Source organism: Lathamus discolor, chromosome 3 (assembly GCF_037157495.1).
Source record: "Lathamus discolor isolate bLatDis1 chromosome 3, bLatDis1.hap1, whole genome shotgun sequence".
Taxonomy (NCBI): domain Eukaryota; kingdom Metazoa; phylum Chordata; class Aves; order Psittaciformes; family Psittacidae; genus Lathamus; species Lathamus discolor.
In genome coordinates, this window is record NC_088886.1 from 82,519,832 (window position 1) to 82,541,704 (window position 21,873).

At 39.9% G+C, this 21,873-nt stretch overlaps 1 protein-coding gene across 1 annotated transcript in view; it reads left to right on the plus strand.

Moving 5' to 3' along the window:
* Positions 1–21,873, plus strand: part of INO80D (INO80 complex subunit D) — a 45,945-nt gene that overhangs the window by 10,344 nt on the left and 13,728 nt on the right. The window contains exons 5-11 of the mRNA XM_065670123.1: positions 5,331–6,079; positions 9,200–9,308; positions 15,388–15,612; positions 17,627–17,736; positions 19,258–19,391; positions 20,623–20,840; positions 21,144–21,301. Coding sequence (XP_065526195.1) covers positions 5,331–6,079; positions 9,200–9,308; positions 15,388–15,612; positions 17,627–17,736; positions 19,258–19,391; positions 20,623–20,840; positions 21,144–21,301 — 1,703 coding nt within the window. The remainder of the gene's footprint in view (positions 1–5,330; positions 6,080–9,199; positions 9,309–15,387; positions 15,613–17,626; positions 17,737–19,257; positions 19,392–20,622; positions 20,841–21,143; positions 21,302–21,873) is intronic.

Here is a 21,873-nt window from a genome sequence, read left to right on the forward strand (position 1 = left end):
ATCCAGAATTACAATTCAGTGTTTGTGATTTGGTATTGATCTGTAGTGTTGTATTACTGGATTAAAATAAATATTTCTTGATAACAGATGAACCAGATGGGAAAGTGATGTCCACTCCCATTTCTTCTTTGCTTCCCTGCTTCATCTTCCCCTCTCTTCCCAAATAGAGATGCCCAGGGTGCCCACGTATTAAATGCCTTGCAAGAGATAGCACTTGCAGTTGTTGGAGAGCTGGAAATTCACACCAGATTTACTGAATTGCAGCCCATACTGCAACCACAAGGGCATTCTTCTTTGCTTTTTAAGGCTTTATGAACACCAGTGTCATTGGTGTTGCTTGGGTTGAAATAGTAGAATTTGTCTTGTCTTGTCTTGTCTGCCAGGTATATATGACTTCAGTTTTTCAGTCATTGTTGCATGCTTTGCCTGCAACACAGTATTTAATTAATGTGTATGTTAACTATCTGAAGCTTGATCTGTTAGAAGCGATTTTTTTCACCTAAAATATAAACAAAATACGTCAAAAAAGAGTCAAGCCACCATTCACTGACCTTTCACATTATGAGCTGCTATTCACTAACCTTTTGCATTATTAGTAGTGTTCCCACTGTGCCCTACATATAACTTCCTTCTCAGCTCACAGCTCCCTCTCTTGTCTGAAACAACAGTTGGACTGTGCTCTAAATTAACTTGCACTTCACCTGCCATTTCAGTTGAGGAGACTGATGAAGTGAGAAAAAACCATGAATGTTTGTCAAAAGCTGTAGGGCAAATGCTCAAATGGCACAAGATGAATAACTTTAAGCTGTAATTTGACAGTCGGTGGCTGTTTCTTTGCTGCTGTACAATTGAGGCTCCTTGGAAATAAGCTTGCAGAAATGATCATGGAAATTGTTAGCACAAATGGTATGCTGTAATTTCAGATGCAGGAGCTGACTGAACCAGAGTTGCTGTTTACCAAGGGTCATACTTAAAAACAATGGAAATAATACTACTTAATGACACTTTTTGAGGTCTCATATGTTGCCATGGAATTTGAGATTTTTCTTTACACCTTGAATTGAGTTCACACTTTGTTCTTTTTGATTTTTCTCAAGTTAAAGTGAAGTGTGGTCATGACATCTGGTGTATGTTATATTAGAATAATTCAATTGCATGTCGAGTGTCATATTACAGTACTTGAAGAGGACAGCAGGTGTCTGAAGGAGAAAATAAACTTTTAATTTCAAATGAGAGGATGTGATAGTTTGAAAGAATATTTTAAAAGACTGCTTCTTAGGGCAGAGCTTAATTTTAACAATAAAACTTAATGAATGCTAGTGATAAGACTGTGCCTGCTCTAAACTTCCTCTTTTTTGGCAGGCAAACCTGTATCTGTTTCTTAGGTGACTTTTTTCACACTCCATTTGATATAGAGATCTTTGCTATGTCTGAGGTCTTCACTCATAGCTTTTAATTTTCTGTGTACAAAATTGCTGTCAGATGGTCATTTTGTCACAGTTGTAGACATGTAACTGTACATGATCAGAAGCAGGCTGTATGATGCTCTGACAGCTATCTTTCTGGATACTTTTAAAGATGATAAAAAAAGAAGAGTCTTAACAGGACACATGCATTACATGCCAAAAGCTTCATAGTCTGTCCACAGATAATTAAAAAAATTATCACTTGACCCCAGACAAATGAGATGCTACCAGCCACAAAGATGTTTAATATGCTCCCATATTAGTAGATTTCTTGTTAACCATTAACATTCTGCAAATTAAATCTATTAATAGTGCATGATTTCGCTGCCTTATTTGAAGTCTATTTTCTCTATTCACTATCTTGCTTTTTTTAAAGTCTGCTTGGGGTGATACAGACACGGGCTCTGTATATGTATGCCCTCTGAATATGTTTCCTAATTCTTTCTTATCCAAATATATGCATAGATACTGAAATTCAGCTTCACTTTTAAGTCAGGGTTATTACAATTTAGCTGGGTTAAATGCCATTTTATCTCTAACTCTTCTCTTTCAAGAGAGTCTTTAAAATACTTTGTTAATATGCAAGATGCTTTCCAGTTTATTTGGATCTACCTTTAAAAAAGGGACAGAATGTGATACTGGTCTGGGATGTACTGGGAAGCAGAACGGAGTTGTATGTGGAAAGCCATGCCCTGGGATGTACTGGGAAGTAGAACGCAGTTGTACATGGGAAAGTGTCCAGCTGAAGCTTTCAGAGCCTGTCACCTTTTGTGTGTCTCATGTTAAGACAGTTTTAGTGGATATCGACCCACTGCTCTTACCATACGTGCTCATTGCATTCGACCTCACCTGCACAAAATAAGTGCCTTTGTCACTGAGTAAGGAAGGGGTGGAAAAGGCTGTATTAGATATTCAATGTGATCCTGTTAGCTGGGAATAACTCACAGGCAGGTTATAGACGTGACAAATTGAGCCACTAAGACAGTCACATCAGAATTGGCTCTCATGGGGCCAGCTTGACCCTAACAGGTTTCACACTCAGATCTGTGTGGAAGGGCCTGTGCTACTTACAGGTGCTGTTCCAGTCTTCCCAGTAATTTGTCTTCCATGGTTGTGGTTTAAACCCAGCCAAAACACAGTGCTGTACCAGCTACATGGAAGAAAACAAACTTTATCCCAGCCCAAACCAGGAAGACTACTACCACCTTTCCTGGCATTACATCTGATCCAAATCGTTTATTGCCTTAAGTCAGCTGGCTATAGACTGGTTCTGGCAGAGTCAGTTAGTATCTGCAGCACTGTGTAAAGTCAGAGCCCGTTTGGACCAGGGCCAACAAAAAAGCCATCCTAGGACTTGAAGGATGGGGAAGTTGGTGTGTGTGCCTGCCTGGCTCTGCATGGGACTAGCTAGAGCCTGACAAGGCCAGGGTTGGGTTGGTGCTATTAAAAGTATGTCTAGCCAAAACTGCCTGTGTGTAGTCTTTTCTAACCAGAGAGAGAAAGACCTAAGCGCTCTTCCCAGTTTCTTCTTGCTTCTTTTACTCTAGGGTGTATCAGCCTCAGTTGTGCTGAAAGGCAGAGAGTTGGTAAGAGTCTAAAGCACAGAGCCAACTCAGTGTGTACAGGAGTCTGCAAAGTGCTTGTGATCTATATTTTCATAATGCTGTAGCCTGGCATCTATGAGTTTGTGTCCAGAGGTGATGATGCCTGCGTAAGATAGAGTTGATCCAGTGATGCAGTATGGTCAGTTGTAAGAGCCAGAGCTTTATTCTCTGCCATATAAAAATGATTCTGTTACAGTTAAATGAACAAGCAAAACCCTTGCTAGCCTAAAACTCAGAGAATGTTATCAAGCTTCTTACCTGTTTATTTACCTTATCTATTATTTGCTTTCTGTTTGTTTTTCCACAATGAAAACACACAGGCTGGTTTTACCTTCTCACATTGGCACAAGCACAAAGTGGCAGTATTTAAGTTCTGAACAATAGGAGGGAAGCATTCACATGCAGCACAGCTCTCTCTTAGTTGGAATTGGGGGGGGGGGGAATTCCCTTGTGTTTTTGTCTGTTTATTGTTTTGTTTTCTGTCATACTAAAAGTGCAGTTGCAACTGATCTTAGTCTTATTCAAACAAAATACTTTAAAAGTGCTTAATTTTAATTTTGGGAATAGTGCTGTTGACTTTAAGGAAAGCTTTGTTGAGCCCTCATTATATCATTTTATTTTTAGAAGTGTGTATCTCACTATGAATTTACAGTATTCCAGTGTGTTCTAATAAGGATTTCACACATCGCTGGCTTTCACTTTGCCTCATCTAGATTTATTTATTGCTTACAACTTAATTATTTAGACAATAATAAGTAGCTGTACTTTTCAGCCTTTTCTGATTTATGAGTCCTTATGGTTGTGGATGCTGCAAGAAGCTACATATATGGAGATTGTTAAGGAGCATATATGAATTTGCTTTTTCATTTTTTACCTTTTATGGACCCTTTAGAAGCAATTCATGCATTGTTTCTTTAGGGGTGGTTCAACAAGTTGGAAGTCACTAAACTGAAGTGTTAAACCCGGGGTTGGGGGGGGTGGGGTGGGGTATGGTTGGGCTTTTCTGCTGTTTTTTCTCCATGAAGACCATGAATAATTTAATTTTAACCTATTTGTTCAAAAAACCCTTATTTTTCTTGGATTCGTACTGACTGGATTTTGAAGAATACCTTCATGGGTATTTCCTTATCTTGTCCGTAGATACATTGATGTAGGCATCACTCTTTCCCCGTATCTTTGTTTTCATCTATAAGCTGCACATTGTAGATGGAATCCTGCAAGGGCAGAAGTCTTGATTGCTGGTGGTATTCTACAGAGGCAGAAGGGGCCTGCCTGTGTGAAACAGGAAAAGGATCAGATCATAGTTTCTACATTTCTATTAACTGCTTATTTTAATCAAAGAAAGATTGTTTACTTCTTAGTATGCTTTTTTTTTTCTTAATCTGTGGCCATAAGTTGCAACTCTTTCCTTTTAATTTTCATTACAGACTTTCAGAGGCCTTTTTCCCTTTTTTTTCCTTTTAATAGCGTGACTTTCAAAGCTTTTTTTCAGACTTGTATTAGAAGAGCTTAAAATCTATGTTTGCGGATTGTATGTATGCGTATTCCTGTCATTGTGTAAACATTTTCTAGCCATTAAACCGTTTAAACTAGGTCTTTGCTTGAAGAACATTCAGCTAATTCTCTGGCTACAAAATTCATCGTGTTAAACTACTATTAAATATTTATGCTACTTGTTCATCCAGTGCAAATAGTGACCCTTCTCAGCAGGTGTCTGTAGTGAGATAGTCCGTATAAGAAACTGCTCCCTACTACAGTGGAATTTGTAATAATACTAATGTGTGTATTGATGAATATGTTAGCTACTTCCACTGAAAGAACAGTCAAATGGAAGGAAGTAGTCTTCAATGTACTTTTTCTTGGGAGCTTTTCAAATGATCAGATTTAATGGCTTCAGTTCTTGCTGGTTTATGTGTCAGACAGTCCATTTGTTTTGTTCACTTTGTTTTGTGAGTATTTACCCTGTTAGAGAGTAAATATTTTGAATGGTTGCGTGTGAATTTCCTATGAGTAATGAATGAAGACTTCTATATCTTGAGATTACAAATTGTCACTTGTAAGTTTTTGTTTTCTGTTACAGGTTGGGAACACCACAGTTATCTGTTGTATTAGAAATGGTTATGTACACTTCTTATAAAAACTCTTGTGTTTCAATCTGTATTCACATGAGACTGGGGGGGCTTCCCTTAGCGATGTCTGTTTTCTTCAGATTTTACTTACAGGAGTTGAGTTAGTCACTGACTGCTTTTACTTTTCAAAGGTACTGCAACAGCCACCTGCAGGTACTTGGCTTTATACCGAAAAAGGAGAGGAAGAAAAAGAATGATCCCATAGAGGAGGTAAAGGTCAGGCATCAGATGAATGCTATGGCCTTCAGTCTGACAGTGCCCACCCTGGCCTTGAAGATGCCCAATGGACTGGATGGGATGTCCCTCTCCCCTCCAGGGGCTAGGCTTCCTCTCCACTACCTGGAGGCAGAATTAGAAGACCCCTTTGCTTTCAATGAGGAGGATGATGACCTAAAGAAAGGGGCAACGGTGAGGAAAAAGTTGCAGAGCAAGTTGGCTCAAAACCGGCAGCGCCAGAGAGAGACAGAGATTTTAAAAGTTCGCCAAGAGCACTTTAGCCCCCTTCCTGCACCTTTGCAGCAGCAGCCTCTGCAGCAGCAGCGCTCCCATCTGCCACCTTCATCAGCTTTGTTAAAGCCGACAGGGCTACCGCAGGGCGTAGTCTGCAAGTCACCTCAACCTCCGAACACCAGCCTACCAATGCAGGGAGTGGCACCCACCACACACACTATAGCACAAGCCCGGCAGTTGTCTAACAAGAGACCTCTGCCTCTCCTGCCACCCGCTAGGGCTCCTGTCACGGACCCTCCAAGGACTGATCGGGTCCTCATGAAAGCCACAGCCTTCTCTCCGCACTTGTCCTGCATGAGCCGGCTACAGAGACTGGTGAAACTGTGCACTCGAAAACAGCAGCTGGAGACTGATCTGTTTCCCCATTTAGGTGGGTAGATAATAGATGCACTGCCACTTCTTTTTTTTTTAACTTGAAATCAGAAGACAAAAGGGAAATGTCTTCCTAGCTCTGTCCTGCATTTGTGTGTTGTCCTGACAAATAACCCTGGACTAGGTAATCTCTCGGTGTTTTCTTTAGCCCTAAAGTGCTCAGGGAATGCCTGGACCCATCCAGTATGGTTTACGGCATTTTGCTTGTTTCTTAATGTTCTGTTAGCCATTTGGGAAATCAGTCAGAAGTGTAGAAAACACTGCTTGGATGGTACAGATGTTACATAGAAGGTTTGCAACTCCAATAATAAAGGTGGTGCCAGCTGTACCTACACAAGTGAGCAAAGTTAGAGTGTTAGCTGTGTGACAAGTGCACATGACAAAATGAGCGAAAGTAAGAGTTCGGACATTTGGTCCATCATTCTCTGCAGATCCAAATTTCCAGTTGACTGGGAAAATTGGAGCACAAGAGAATTTTTTTTGATGGGGCCTATTGGTGTACAGAATATGGATGAACAAAAGCAAAGGACTACTGCAGGAGGGCAGCACCGTTACAGAAGATAATTGGAGAAGTAGAGTCTTACCCGCATTCCAGAGCAGGAGTAGTTTCCTTATTATTATTTAGGAATCATTACAGCCACTTGCTGCTTGAGAAGATGTAAGTTAATATAACCAACTTGATGCTAGGGCAGTAGTACTCTCAAAAACATTAAAAAGGTGGCTGATCTCACGGCTTATTTGTCTGATTATGAATACAGACCTAGGTAGACCTCGACAAACTTGTTTTCTCCCTCACCTTCCAAAGTCACCTTACTTTTTTGCTTAGTTTTAGATTGAACTTTTCTAACGATTAAAATACTGATAGTGATAAGAGAAATGGGAATCAGTGGGTGATATTAGAGCAGGAATGCCTTTTATGATGGGCCTTTCTTTAAAAGAAAAAACAAAAGACTTCAAATAAATCTGGACATTCTTCCTACAACATCTTATTTAATTGCAAACATCTGTAATTTTTGCTATTTCAATTAACCTTTTTTAATTTGCTATTAAGATCTGTCCTTTGGCACTCATGGGATAGCTTGGCTATTTGTTCAGAAGATAATTAGCATCCCATAGCATGTCTCCAAAGGAGGTTCTTCAGAAAACCTCTTTGATGGTCCTATATATAATGCAGGTCTTTTGAGGAATGGCAACTCCAGAGGCACTTGAGTGTCACAGACCCCAATAGCTTAGAAAGTGACCCATGTTTTGAGAGACTGTAAAAACATCACTTTCTGTGTTTAAAGTTTTACGTTCTCAAGTGATGGAGAGAATACAGTGTCCTGAAAAAGAGGCATAGTACAACTGATTAGACCTATGAACATGTGCATCTGCATAACTGTATGTGTACGTAATTAGAACATTTTCTGTTTGGCAAAGTAACAATTCACGTATTAATTATGTGAGAGTGGAAAATACATTTCTTATATATTCATAATATGCCTTTATATTAAGGTCTAGTTATGCTGGTTCAGAGAATTTCAGGATTTCTTTTTTGTGACAGAGTAGAACTAGAGTTGACTACACAGAATCTTTAAAAAGATGCAGCCAGTTTTATGTGTACCTGCATCACAGCCAAGTAATTGGATATTGGTGTAACTGCAGTCTTCAGTGTGAGTGTAGCTGAATCTGGATTAGATTTTATTCCTCCAGTTCTGCAGTGCCCATTAGAAGCAATACAGTGCAATCTCTGGTTTTATTTTTAAACTTTGGGTAAATAATTTGTTACATGGTAACAATTGTGGACATCTTTTTCCAGTATTGAGTTTTTTCATTTGTTAATGGAAGGGGTGGGAGTTAACAGTTAAGTTGAAGGTAAATTCTGGCATTTTATTAAATGTCGTAATAGATTTTAATTTATTTCAAATGAATATCTTGAAAATAGGAATGGAAAATAGAATTTTTAGGATGTTGAAGTTCCTGAAAAATATGGTTTCTGATATTGCTGGTTTATGTTAAAGTGCTGCTTCTCAATGATGAAGGTGCCTGATAATGGGTGGTATTCTAAGTGTGTGTGTCTAACTCTGAAAGTAGGTGACAAAGTACTGATGCATTTACCAAATTCAAAGCATCTGACTTCAGAATCATCTCAGATAGAGTTGTTTAGTTTATTTTTAGCAAAAGTAAAGTGCTCCTTAACTCTATCCCAGCTACTGCTCCATTTTCAGGGAGCACACAAGAAAGTCAAAACGTAATAATGCTGGCTTGTAAATGCAGTTATGGGATTTTATCCCACATGCTGCAAGGAATTGGCAAGAATTCCACTGGATGTGGGAGAGAGAGTAGGAAAAACTGCAAAAGGCGAAGCTCCAGATGAACTGTTCCACATGAGAACTTGCTGGACTCTGTTTCTGGCTGTCCTGTTCAGCTGTGTTTAACTTGACTAACTGAGGCTGTTGGTGCATACAGTAAGTTGATCCTACTGCATCATCATTAAGCAAAAAGCATGCTCCTTAGCAAAAGTGCAAGAGCATTTGCATCTCTCCCTTAAGCTCTCTTTTCATGCTAATGTATGCATTTGGCCGACAATTACAGAGGCTGAGCAGAGGAACATTCTGTGTAGCTGTGTGTCTGTCTCTGTCCATGCTGTTCTGTTTTGCAGTTTTCCTATTCTCCCTCTATTCTGTCACAGAGCAGGAGTCAGAATATGAGCAGAAATGAAAGTGGCCTATTTAGATCATATAGTATTAAAAATTACTAGGCACTCATTTCCTCATGGCAGGGAGTTGTCTGTTACCTCTTCTCTAAAGATCTTGTGTGCTTGGTATGAAAGCTGGAGTATTTTTCTGTGGTTGAGAAAGCTGGTGATCTTGCTTCCACTGCTTGTGGATAAAGAAGCCAATAAGGATTTTAAAAGGAAAACTCAAAGTTGACAAAAATCAGTGCATGCTGTTTGCACACTGTAATGGAGCTGTTACTGTAACTTTTGCTGTATAATTGAGAATATTATGTGACTTTCTCAGACATGATTATGCTTGTGACTATACTACACATTCATCTTTTGTACCATAGTTTGCTCAGAGACTTGTATGAGGTAGATACACTTCTCATCCAGCTTTCATGTTTTCAATTCCCTTAGGGCTGGATTGGTCTGAAGACAGTGGAGAAGAGTTGGACGATTCAGAGCAAACCTCCCCTTACCAGGTTGCATGGTCTATCCGAGAAACCCTCGGCTATGATAGACATGGGTGAGTATAATATATATTCTTTAGTATTCATGTTGGCACTGGTGGAATAAATCATGTAAATGTGAGCTTCACTTCAAATGGAGTTAGTAGAATTTAAGCACTTGTTCAAGTGCTTTGCTGAAACAAAGGATTGTTTGAACTCATTTGTTTGTAAGAGCTATGAAACAGCTTGTCACCTTCTGTCCCAGTTTCCACCTAACTTAGACACCTTTGTGCAGTCTGCTATCAGAAGGATGCATCAGGAAATAATTCAAGCTTATTTGCCTAAATTTAATTGAGTTTGGTTGGATTTATTCATTAATTTGCATGCTTGCTGAGTAGAGGTAATTCCTGAATTAGAACCAAATGAAAGTAGTTACCATTGGTTTCTTGTCTTTTCTACTGTCTGTGAATGGCTTTATTAATAAACTTGCTACATTTTACTCATTAATCTTTACAGTAATTGGATGATGTTTTAATGTGTTTTTTTTTTAAAGGGTAAGGCACTTTTCATAATTAAGTGTTGAATAAACCTCTGTCAAATAGTTGGGAGCATGAGAGGAAGTGTTGTGATTGAAGGGATAAGCAGAGCTGGTGCAGAAAGAGTGTTCTTCATATGCTGCTACATCATAAATCTGAACTTACAGCAGAATATGATAATATATGTCTACTAATGTAAACATTTTAAGGTGCAAAGTTAAAGCAAAGCATCCTAAGCGTAGTATTTTAACAGAACTGAAGCATGTTGATAACAAAAGGAAATTGGGGTCTCAATAAAATTTGTGCTTTTTATAACGTGATTCTCTTTCACTATGAAACTGGACTTTTTGAGACTACAACTCTCTCCCTTTGTGTAATTTTTAAATATCACAGTTAGAGTAATGATGTTAAAGAAATGTTATTTTGTTGTTACATGAAAATTCTGAAACTTACCAGCACTTCTCACCATCTCTAAAGTCTGCCCACAAGGTGAATAACTTAGCCGTGTCTCTGTCATGAGGAGAGACACCAGGATGCTACATACAGAGAGCCTTCAGTGAATCAAAGCTGTGTAGACTTCACTTTTTTACAAAGAAAGTGTTTTTCCTGTTATGAATGGCCATTGTTTTTTAGGGCATTAGCAGTCAGAGAGTGAGCTTTCACAAACACTAATTTTAACTTAAAGACAACTTTTAAATTAACTGTTTTGGGAAAACATGAACAGACTTTCAGACTTCTAAATCATACATAATTTTCAGAGCAGATATATCTGTTAAATAACTTCACTTGCACTCGTCTCTCTTTGACATTTGATCTGGTTTTCCCATAGATCCCCTTTTTTTTTGGTAAACTTACAAAGGTCATCTCTTTGTGTTCTGTCTTCTATTTGTCTTAACTTCCTTCAGATTCTTCCTACTCTTTTGACATACTGAGGGAAAAGAATAGCTTGTCTTGACATATTCTGTTCCATTCTAGCATTTTTTGCACCTCAATTAAACATTGTCTTAACTAATCATGACTGATAATTTTTGTATGGTACTAGCTGGTTTTGTACTTCCCATTAGCCTGCCCAGTGTTAGCTCTGTAACTACTTTACTAATTTCGTTTATAGATAAATATTGATGCATTCACTTGATGTCAGCCTTCTTAAACTTTAATTCCTATTCTGCAAGCTTCTGTAACGGCATCTATTACCTGTAACGTTTCACCTTAACACTTCTGCAGGGTGGTCTGGCTGCTACTAAAAATGAATTAGCTCAGGCTATTTGTTGGGTGATTTGAGTTGTTGAAATGACTCTGTCTTGCTAATCTGGAGTGGTGGCTCCTAACTTAGTGAGACAATGACTTGTTATGAGTCTGAATTTTACCAGAAAACCAATGGAGATTGTTTCCCAAAACCGTTAGATTCTGAGCAATCCCAGGCACAGCTACAGACTGGGCAAAGAAGAGATTCAGAGCGGCCCTGCAGAGAAGGACTTGGGGGTGCTGGTCGATGAGAAAATGAACATGAGCCGGCTTCAGTGCGCACTCGCAGCCCAGAAAGCCAACCGTATCCTGGGCTGCATCAAAAGGAGTGTGACCAACAGGTCGAAGGAGGTGATCCTGCCCCTCTACTCTGCTCTCCTGAGACCTCACCTGGAGCGTTGTGTGCAGTTCTGGTGTCCTCAACATAAAAAGGACATGGAACTGCTGGAACAAGTCCAGAGGAGGGCCACGAGGATGATCAGGGGACTGGAGCACCTCCCGTAGGAAGACAGGCTGAGGAAGTTGGGGCTGTTCAGCCTGGAGAAGAGAAGGCTGCGTGGGGACCTCATAGCAGCCTTCCAGTATCTGAAGGGGGTCTATAGGGATGCTGGGGAGGGACTCTTCGTCAGGGACTGTAGTGACAGGACAAGGGGTAACGGGTTAAAACTTAAACAGGGGAAGTTTAAATTGGATAAAAGGAGGAAATTCTTTCCTGTGAGGGTGGTGAGACACTGGAATGGGTTGCCCAGGGAGGTTGTGAGTGCTCCATCCCTGGCAGTGTTCAAGGCCAGGTTGGATGAAGCCTTGTGTGGGATGGTTTAGTGTGAGGTGTCCCTGCCCATGGCAGGGGGGTTGGAACTAGATGATCTTGAGGTCCTTTCCAACCCTAACTATTCTATGATTCTATGATTCTATGAAATCACATACCTAAATTTATGGGAGTTTGCTTTCTTTTTTTCATAGTAAAATGAAAGCTTTTTTTTCCTCTGTTCACTTGTGTTTGAGCTCATGGTCCCTGTGCAAGAGGGATAATTCTCCACCAGCTAACTCCATTCTGTCTTTTTCCATTTGACTTCATGGAACACAGTAGGAGCAATGCTTCTCAGAATGGATCACTAAGAGAAAGCCAAGAATCAATTCTTTGTTACTGGACAGCTTGTTCTCAGCATTTCTGGTTGTGTGATTGTGGGGGTAATCTTCCAGCTTCCTGTTGAACTTCTTTGTGATACTCTAGCTGCTCTTAAGCTATGAAAAATTCACCAGATTGGTTTAAAATTCACGTCTTAACAGTAATACGTTTTTGAGTTCACCTGTATTCTGACCTTTCAATCTGTAAAATTCATGTTGTTGCAGTCATCTGTGTAAACACAGGGCAAATGCTTGCTTTTATTATTCTGTCATTTAATTTTGAAAAATTGGGATTCCTGTGTCACAGGGTTCCAGGATACAGTGCTTCAAGGCAAGCATTAAGTGTTTGAGTTCAAATAGTAGTGCAGCAGTTGGCACTGGACACACTGCAGACAGGAATTCCCCGCAGGAGCGGTGATTTGAAAGGGAAAGCAGGGGCTGTTCCCAGCCATAGGTTAGAGAAGCTTCCCCCCAGATGATTCAGTTACTGGGTCTTGCAGCTTAGAAAGTGCTGGAAAACAGATGACTTTAAAACAAAGTAGTTTTTTACTTCTTATGCTGAAATACAGATAAAGTGAGCATTTCAAGTAGCGAGTTTGAAAACGGAGTGTGAGGGTTGAAGACTTGCCTCATACCAGCTCACTCAAAGGAGGAAATACCACCACCGTATTGTCAAAGTTGTATTTAGTAGCTCCCTGTAACTAGAAAAACTAAAAGGAAGAAGGGAAGGTTCTTCGAATCCCTCCTTACAGAGGGTCCTGAAGTATAGCTGTTGAGGTGTCTTAGACTAGAGAGTGTTCTGGTTCCCTGGTGGTGCCTGGCTGCTCCCCACTACCCTTTTGCTCTTCCTTTCTGCTGCTTCATGCTGCCTTCATTTTCTTCATGAGCACACAGTGATAATTCCCCTGATGTTTACATGTGACAAACTTAAAGGGAAGGGTTGGGAAGGAGCATTTTGGATTATCAAACGGGTTGCGTGCACTTTTCGTAGGAATGAAATGCCACACATTAAGTTGAACTTCTGAAGTTTTGTATGCAGCTTAAGAGACTAAACTGAATAGAAGTTGGTAAACTTGTTTATGAAAAGACAATAAAAGTACCTTTCCATTTCAGTACTTGCCTAATGAAGAAGAAAAAGGCAGTGTTACTGTGATATTTTTAGGTTTCTTTAAACATATAATTATGTTTTGTTTAATCTTGCTGACCTGGAAACAGAATTCTGAATAGACTTTTAGAAACTGCCTCAAGATAAGCCTTTGCCCATTGCAGGCATGATTTCTTTCTATGACTTGTATGTGTGTCTTCATCTACTTCCTTAAAAATGATCTGGTAAACTGCAGTTCAAAATATTGTAACATAGAATGACTTTTCTCTATCTATTTCAATAAGAGAGAAGTAAAAAGTCTCAAATATATGGACACTTGCATTAATAAACCATCTTTCACCCAAAAGAAACACTGAGGAATATTCCTGTCTCTTTAAAAACCTGATTTGTAACCATATGTAAAATTAAATCAGTTTGTATGCAGCCTTGTTTAAAAATCTTGGCCCAGAATCTGAGACCGTAAACCTACCTGTATCTAATTGGTCCCATCCATATATATTAAATAGCACACAATTAGATTTTTCTAAGCAGGTTGTTTTTCCCAGTGGCCATTCTTGCTATCCCAGATCTTTCCATTGACAATATTAAACTATTTTAAACATTACATATGTTAAATATTTTTACTAAGTTGTATTTGTTGCTAGGCACGTAACTGCAGAAGTTAGTTACTTTTAATTTAAGCTTCTAGAAAATTACCTGCATTCTGTTTTAACAAACAAAATACACAGGATGGTTGACTTTAGATAACATTATATAAAAATGTGTTTGTGTCAAGGCAGTGTTTGCTCCTGTGGAGTCTTTGTGAGCAGCCTTAGTGGAGATGGATGCAGTCTCTTATATTTGGCCTGCATGTAAATAGAATAAAGAGTTTCCAGAAAGGAAAGTAGGTCTTAGTCATACTGCCTTTCAGGGACAGCTGTGCTGCCTCCATTTCTGGATCTTGCTTTATTTAGTAAATACCATGGCTAGTATCTTGCATCTCTTCTGTCATCAGCTAGTTGGGGTCTGCTTTGCTCTGCACAGGTTTGAATGTAAGTGCATTCAGTGTCACTTGCCAAACTCTGCAGTCTGAACCCTGGGAGCTTTTAATTTGCTTCTTTTGTTTGGACTTGATTCTTTCCACCTGACATTCCTTTGTTTCACAGGTAGGGAAGTTAGCAGAAAGTTTCTCTGATCTGTAAGGGAAAACTGAACAAACTCTGGTTTGCGTAGATTCACTGCATGCTCTTTGTTGCTCCATGATCAGACATTAATCATGCTACAGACTAGAATTCTTGTTGTGGAGGGCTTCTGGGTAGCTTCGTAGACTTGTTGTTTTAACAAGTCGCAGTGATGGTTTTATTGTTACGTGATTTTTACTTCATTTAACTGAATGCGTTGTCATGGTTTTGATGGTCTTGATGATGCGTACCTGGACATACAGAAAGCCAAGATAAATGGGAAAAGGCTTTCTTAAGCCAACAAAGAATTGGACTTGTCCTTCATCTGATCACTGGTTAGCCTTGATCTGATTTTTCCCTCAGTGCCTTTGGAGTTAAATGTGCATTTCTTCTCCATGGCTGTATTGTAACTCAACTGTAACTCTGCAGCAAGGGGAAAGCAGTATCAATTGCTAGGTGTGTTAAGTGTGTATATTGGTTAAGAAAGGAGTACGCTACCTGCAGGAGTAAGGGGAGTTGGAAAAAGGCAGCTGTTTCGGTACTTGTTAATATTTGACCATCTTTTCCAGCATGACCTTTCTTCAATAAGTTTCCACTACATAGTTCCCCACCCTTGTCCTCTCCATTAATCGCACTTTAAGAGTTTGTCTCATTTGCTGAGACATTTACAGTAAATAAAGGTTAACAGTATAGATTTTTTTTGAACAGCAGGCTCCAGACATTTAAATGTGTCAGACTTCATGATGAATTGATGTAATCTCTAATAATGACATACTAAGAAGGGCAAGTACCTTTAGAATTCAAAAGGAATCCTGCTGTTACGGTTTCTCAAGTGTCCCTGCCTGATTTCAGCCTTTGGGTGTTTGTGAGACTAGAAGATAGATACCAACTTAACCAGTCTATTAAAATGGCAAATTAGTTTCCTTGGAAAAAAAAATAAAAAGTATGTAAAGTGTATTTGTTTTTGTCTTCCCTTCTTTAGGTGCGGTGATGACAATGCAGATGACAGGAGTTCCAGGGTGACCAGACTTTGCACTTACTTTCAGCAGAAATACAAGCACCTCTGCCGCCTGGAGCGGGCAGAATCTCGTCAGAAGAAATGCCGGCACACACTCCGGAAAGCCTTGCTGCAGGCGGCCAGCAGAGAGCCGGAGTGTACTGGGCAACTGATACAAGAACTCCGAAGAACTACGTGTGGTCGTACCAGGTTAGACCTTCCCCTGTGACTGCAGTATCCTGGGGTCTGGACAGGGTGGAGATTGACAGAATATCCAGCAGCTGAAATGCTGAACTCTGAAACTGGTAGGCATGCACAAGGCAGAAAATCCTCATAAATGCCTGTCGGTGGAATAAAGTAAACATGGCATACAAGGTTTTCCATGAAGAGAGGCATTCTTCAGCTTTGTGCTTTAAAATGTGGATTGTTTTTCAGCAGTATCGGGGTCCAAGTCCTTAAATGTTACAAAACAAGTTAGTGAGCTGCTAAAATTTATTCTTATGAATTAATCTATGTATTTCGGCTGCCTTCAAATACGTGGTACTTTACTAAGGCCAGTTCTTTAGAAGGTGTGCAGTCTGGTTTGCAGGTCACTGCTTCAGTTCAGATTTTGTTTTTCAGGCAGCTTTTTCTGAAAAGTCTGTACCTCCTCTTAATTATCTTCGCAGCAAATCAAGCTTCAGTTCATGCTTTTTGTTAGATTTAACTCAATCTAACATTAAATGAAACCTGGCAACAGAATAAATATCTTCTAACAACTCTGAAGGTTACCTTCTGTGGGAATTCTTTCTAGATAATGTCAACATCCCTCCAGCTCTCAGCATGCATTTGTGCAGAAGCAGAGTACGTCTGAACCCTGGCGTTATGTCTGGGGTATCAGCAGCATAGTTTTGCTGTTGTGGTTTTGCTTTACAGGATATGTGACTGTGGGGGTAGGAAAGCCTAACATGAGAGGCAAGCTGGAATAGGGTACTGAGAGTATATTCTGGTTATGGGATGCTTTTGTTCCTGGACAGCATGCTGTGGTTCCTGAAAGTTAGAGGGTTTGTTGTTGGGGAGGCAGGCTGATGCTGAAGAGCTGCTCAGAGGTGTAATACAGAGGTATATTGCTAGTTTGCAAAGTTGTGTAAATGCTTTCAAACTTAAACTGCAGCAAAACCTTGCCAGAACTGACAAGCTTTTGCTGTTTGGTTTGGTTTTTGGTTTTTTTTTTTTCCATTATTTTTGCCTTCTGTTATGCAAAAAACGCAATGTTGTTTTGGTAGACTGACAAAGCCAGGTATGCCAGTCATTACTGCTCTGGTTAATTTGAGTAATCAGTCTTTTCAGTTATGAAATTTTTCACAGGAGTAATACTGCAAACTAAAACTTTGCTCAGTCAAAGTGCAGTCAATGACAGAAATGGCTGAAGGAAAACAGTCAGGCTACAGACAGCTTTTTGTCAACCTAGAAAACAACGTGTGCAGAGGTGAAAGTCAGCCCTGGAATCGCCAGCTTTGTCTACATGAAGGTGACAAATGCCTCCAGAGCAGGCCAACACCAAGCAAGCTGTGTAACGCTTACAGTACTCATCCACACTGCTGTCTGGTCGCCTGCTTGCGGCTCAGGCTCAAAGCATTGAGGCTGTGCTGAGGGAGCACTCAGCTCTGGGCACCTGCTGGTGGATTGGGCTGTAGCACGTTGTTGAAGGAGAGCTTTTACCCATGTTGAGCACAGTCAGGCTCTACCACTCCGGAGATCAGTCTGAGTTTGTCTGAGCACATGCTTGCATGTAAGCTCTGGGGATGCTCGGCATGTTTTGATTTATGAACAGGCTTGGAAGTGCACTTGACTGCCCATCTAGGCATACTCAATACATAGTTTTCTAGATGTTGACCTCATTTTAAGGGTCACCTGTGTTGACACTCACCTTCTGCTGTCCTTGGCTCTGTTGCAGGGTGTTGTAGTATAAATACATGGTAGTAGCACACAGTGCCTTTCATTACAATTAAGGCCCTGTGAAATAAGCAATAATCCTGTTAATGCAGTCACGCCTTCGCCTGTCATTGACATCTGTCCCTGTGTAGAATCTGGTAATAGTGTGCACCCATCTGAATCATGACACACACATGTGTGTTATAATTTTTCATCCTACTGTGCCACATTCAGTGCAGTAGTTTTGCTAATTAACCACCTGAGCCTGGGGTTTTGTCTCTAAACTCTTCTATGTTTCTTTTCTTTCCAGCACAAGCCAAGTGAGGCAGAGAGATGCAGAACCAACAATCTGTAGTGGGACTTCGAAGGGAGAACAGTGCACTAACAAGGCCCTTCCATTTACCAGGCATTGTTTTCAGCGTATCCTCTTAACACAGTGTGGGAGTTGCATTCAGGCATGGGTGCTGCTCTGTTTTAGGGGGGGGTTTGTTTGTTTGTTACGTTTTTGCATTGCCAAATACGTTTTCACAAAGAAATACTTGTTTCTTAGTGTCTCATCATCACTCTTAATTTGTCTCCATGATTTGAGTCTGTAGACAGTGGAGATAAGTAGTTTGCCAGTGGCACCTCTTATAGTCACATCATTTTGCCTTTGTAAGCTGTTTTTTGTGGGTGCACATTAGATGTGAGGCTTGATTCTGAAGGCTATAAGCAGGAAGACTTCTGACCTGGAATACTTAAGAATTTTGCAGACTGTCTTTTTTGGTTTTAGCTGAAGAATTGTGCTTTTGTTGGAGCTTATAAGTGACTAGTGCTGTTCCAGTAGCTATCAGGCTGCAGCACCTTTACAGCCTTTTTGGCTTGCAGATGCTTTGTTTTTCTTGGTTAATTTTTTGCAGTCTCCTTAGAAGTAGTCTGCAGAGCAGCTCAAAATCTCTCTATGAGAGAGCACCATGGTGTACAGCTGTGTTTGGGATTTGCCTCATGATCCTGATTTTTTTGTTTTGGCTTGGGGTTTTTTGTTCTTGTTTATGGTCTTGGTTGTTGGTGTGCATAAAGCAGAGAAGTCAGGACTAGTGATTTTACCCATATTTTTTCCCCTCTGCACTTGCTTCTCAATGGAAACTGTTTCTCCTAGAATGAACAGGCTCTTGGTTCTGACCCATCAGTACAAGTCTGACAGCTGGACTGTTCTGAAGGTTTTTCGTTTTCTTTGTGTTTTCTTTTGCATTTTAACGTTTTATGAACATACAAAGTGATGTTGAGGTGTGAGAGCTATTCAAGATGGAAGGAATGCTTCTAATGTTGTTTGAAAAAACACAATGAAATATCTGTTTGATTTGCTGTAAGTCTGGAAACATTTTCACTCCTGCAAGGGATTTTTCTGAAGGCAATCTCAGCAAGCTTACGTTTGGATTTACTTGACCTTTCTGTCTGATTGCACATCTTTTTTTCAGAGGAGCAGGAAGGATCTTGAAACTTCTTTGTCTGTGCTCTAAAGATAAATGCCAAAAATGTACCGTAAAAGAATGAATTAAGAAATACTCTTTCTTTAATGTTTCAGTATGGATTGTCATTAGTCTGTAAGGAAATAGTCCTGTTGACTACACTGTTCCAACTGCTTCTATTGATGTATTGATTAAAACTCCAGGAAAAGGCTTCTTTTTGCTAAGAACTCATTAGTGAAATGACTGCTTCTGTAAAACTATCTCAATATATAATAAAATCATTAGAGATTCTGCATTTATGCAGTTTTTCACTTTAAAAGTTGGATTTGAGCTTTACCTAGCTTTGAACTTGCATAACAAAGTTAAGGTACTCATTAAAAATAGCATCTATGGACAGGTAGAGTTGAAGGCTCTGATCTTCATCAGATTGATAAATCAAAGGGCATTCCTCCATCGTTGCCTTCTGTGTTATTCCTGATTCAGAAATGTACAGATATCTTATTGAACCGTTCTCAGCAGCTCTTCTCAAGTTGCACAGCCAAGTTTGCGGATGGTCAGCAGTGCTCTGTGCCAGTTTTTGACATTACACATCAGACACCTCTGTGCGAAGAACATGCCAAAAAAATGGTAAGTACAAGCCAAAACTGTAATGTATATATTTGTATATTGGGATGATCAGGAGTTTTAACCCCAGTCTTTCTATGAACTCTTGCTTGACAACTAGGAAGTTTATCAACTTAAGAGCTTGTTTCCTTTTATTTCTCCTAAGAGGGTACAACATGCCAAACATTCCCATTTAGTATAAAGTATGTTGTGCAAATTTTTTACATACTTTTGAGGATATAGTAAAACGTGCATGAGAATATCCTTCACTGGAAGAAATCTGATTCATCTCTTGAATCGAGAAATAGGAAATCATTGTGAGAGATCCTGTGGTTATTTTATTTGGGCTCACTCCTGACCATTGGATCTGAATATAGTATGAGTGCGGTGTGAGTAAGAACGCTGCTTCTGAAGCAGTCTCAGTACATGCGGCCCAAAATATTTTCTAGAGGAAGTGTAGATAGCAGTTACAGGCATACAAATAATGTTTTTGCTACTTTATTTACCTGTTGGTGACTATTAGAATTTATCTTTAACCTCCTTCAGGGATCTGTGGATCCCAGAGGAAAAAGAGTGGCCTACTACAAGTTGAGAGAATATGGAAATTAAGATAATGTTCTTTGCTCTGCTTTTATGCCTCCCATCTTCCAGAAAAAGCTTTTAGAATAATTCACAGACCCACTTTTGTGTAGCCCCTCTTTCAAGGCATTAGGCATAAAACTCCTGAAGACTGATGATGGTTGATTTATTTTTCTAATTGGTCAGTGATTGCTGTTCAAGAACAATGAAGCCTTAGTTGTTTACCCACATCCTTGCCCTAGTCATACAGCATTAATTCTGTTTCTTCAGTGCTGTCCTACTCTTTTATGGCAGTGGGCAATTGAGGATGTTGGCTTCAGCTGCCTCACACTCTTCCCATTATCTCTACTTCACAACAGTGTTCTGTCTTCAGTACTTACAGGAATGCTGCCAAAGGTTACAGTTTTGCAATTATTTTAGTTAGGGTTTGCTATGATTATATTTACAGCAACACTGCATGATCTCCTATTTAGCATACCTCATAATATGATCTATGATTTTTGCCATTGGGATCGATGAGAAAGGAAACAGCTTAATATTTGTAATCGTGCCTGGGTATAAGCTAGCAGTCTCTCTTGGGTTACATGTGAATGTCTGTGGAATGACTGGGGGAAAAAGAAAGGAAAGTAATACATGGTCTGGACATGTTCCCACTGTTACTGTCTTATTCCCAAAGGACAATTTCTTGAGAGGGGACAGCTCCCGTAAAGTTCAGCACCAGCAGCAGAGGAAACCCAGGAAAAAAACGAAGCCACCTGCGCTTACCAAAAAACACAAGAAGAAGAGAAGGCGAGGCCCACGCCGGCCCCAGAAACCCATTCCTCCTGCAGTGCCCCAAGGGAACCTCACCATGCCTGCCAGTGTCTCACTGCCAGTAGAGATGCCCCACATACGGTCAGTGGTAGCCCTACTCCAGTTTCCCATTGCTGCCTTCAATGTTGTCAGTGTTTTACATTTGAGTAATTATTTGGTTTGTTGAATAAAATGTCTTGCTCCTGATGCTGCATTTTACCTATGTAATCAATAGGCTAACAAGCTTCCTAAAGAAACCTCCTAAAATGATTTCTTTTCCTAGAAAAAGGGGAAAACAAAACAAAAGGTGTGAGGAAGCACCCATTACAGATGGATATGCATTTGTGGTAGTTGTTTGGAGGAATCAGAATTGAACACTGGGGACTAATGGTACTTTCTGTCTAGGAGCCCCTCAACGCCAGAGCTGAGTGCCGATGAGCTGCCTGATGACATCGCCAATGAAATCACAGACATTCCACATGACTTGGAATTGAATCAGGAGGACTTCTCTGATGTCCTGCCACGGCTGCCCGATGACTTGCAAGATTTTGATTTCTTTGAGGGTACTGTTTTATTTTGTTTTATGTTAACATGAACGCAGTCAGTGAACTGAAAAAGGGAGTGTTTCTAAAGCACATTTTGAGGGGCTGCTTGCTTTCCTACAGAGGTAATAAATTCTAGACAAGGAAGTGTGCATTTGCTTTATTGTTTTTGAGCTCTGAAGGGAAACCAACATTAAGAAGGCTGGTGTGTATAGTTCTTGCTTGCTCTTAGAACTACTGCTCTGAAAATTGTAATTGGTTTAGGATTTTAATAATTCATTTTACATTTTTACTGCCTGTCAGTGTTGCAGTTTAATCAAGAGTATTCTCCGTAATGACATCTTTCTGCCATCGAGTGGGGCTGGAATCACAGTCAATGTTGGCCTTTGATAAAAGGAGAAGAGAGTGAGAATAAAATCTTTAAATACATTTTTGAAACTAGCTTTTGATCAGAACTGTACTTGAATTTCTGGATTCTAAGGCTTAGTATCTATCACACACAACAAAGAAATTAGAACAACCCAGCATTGGGGTATGTGATTTCTTTGGTCATTTTCTGATATGAGGTGACATCAGACTGTTTGAGTTGAAAT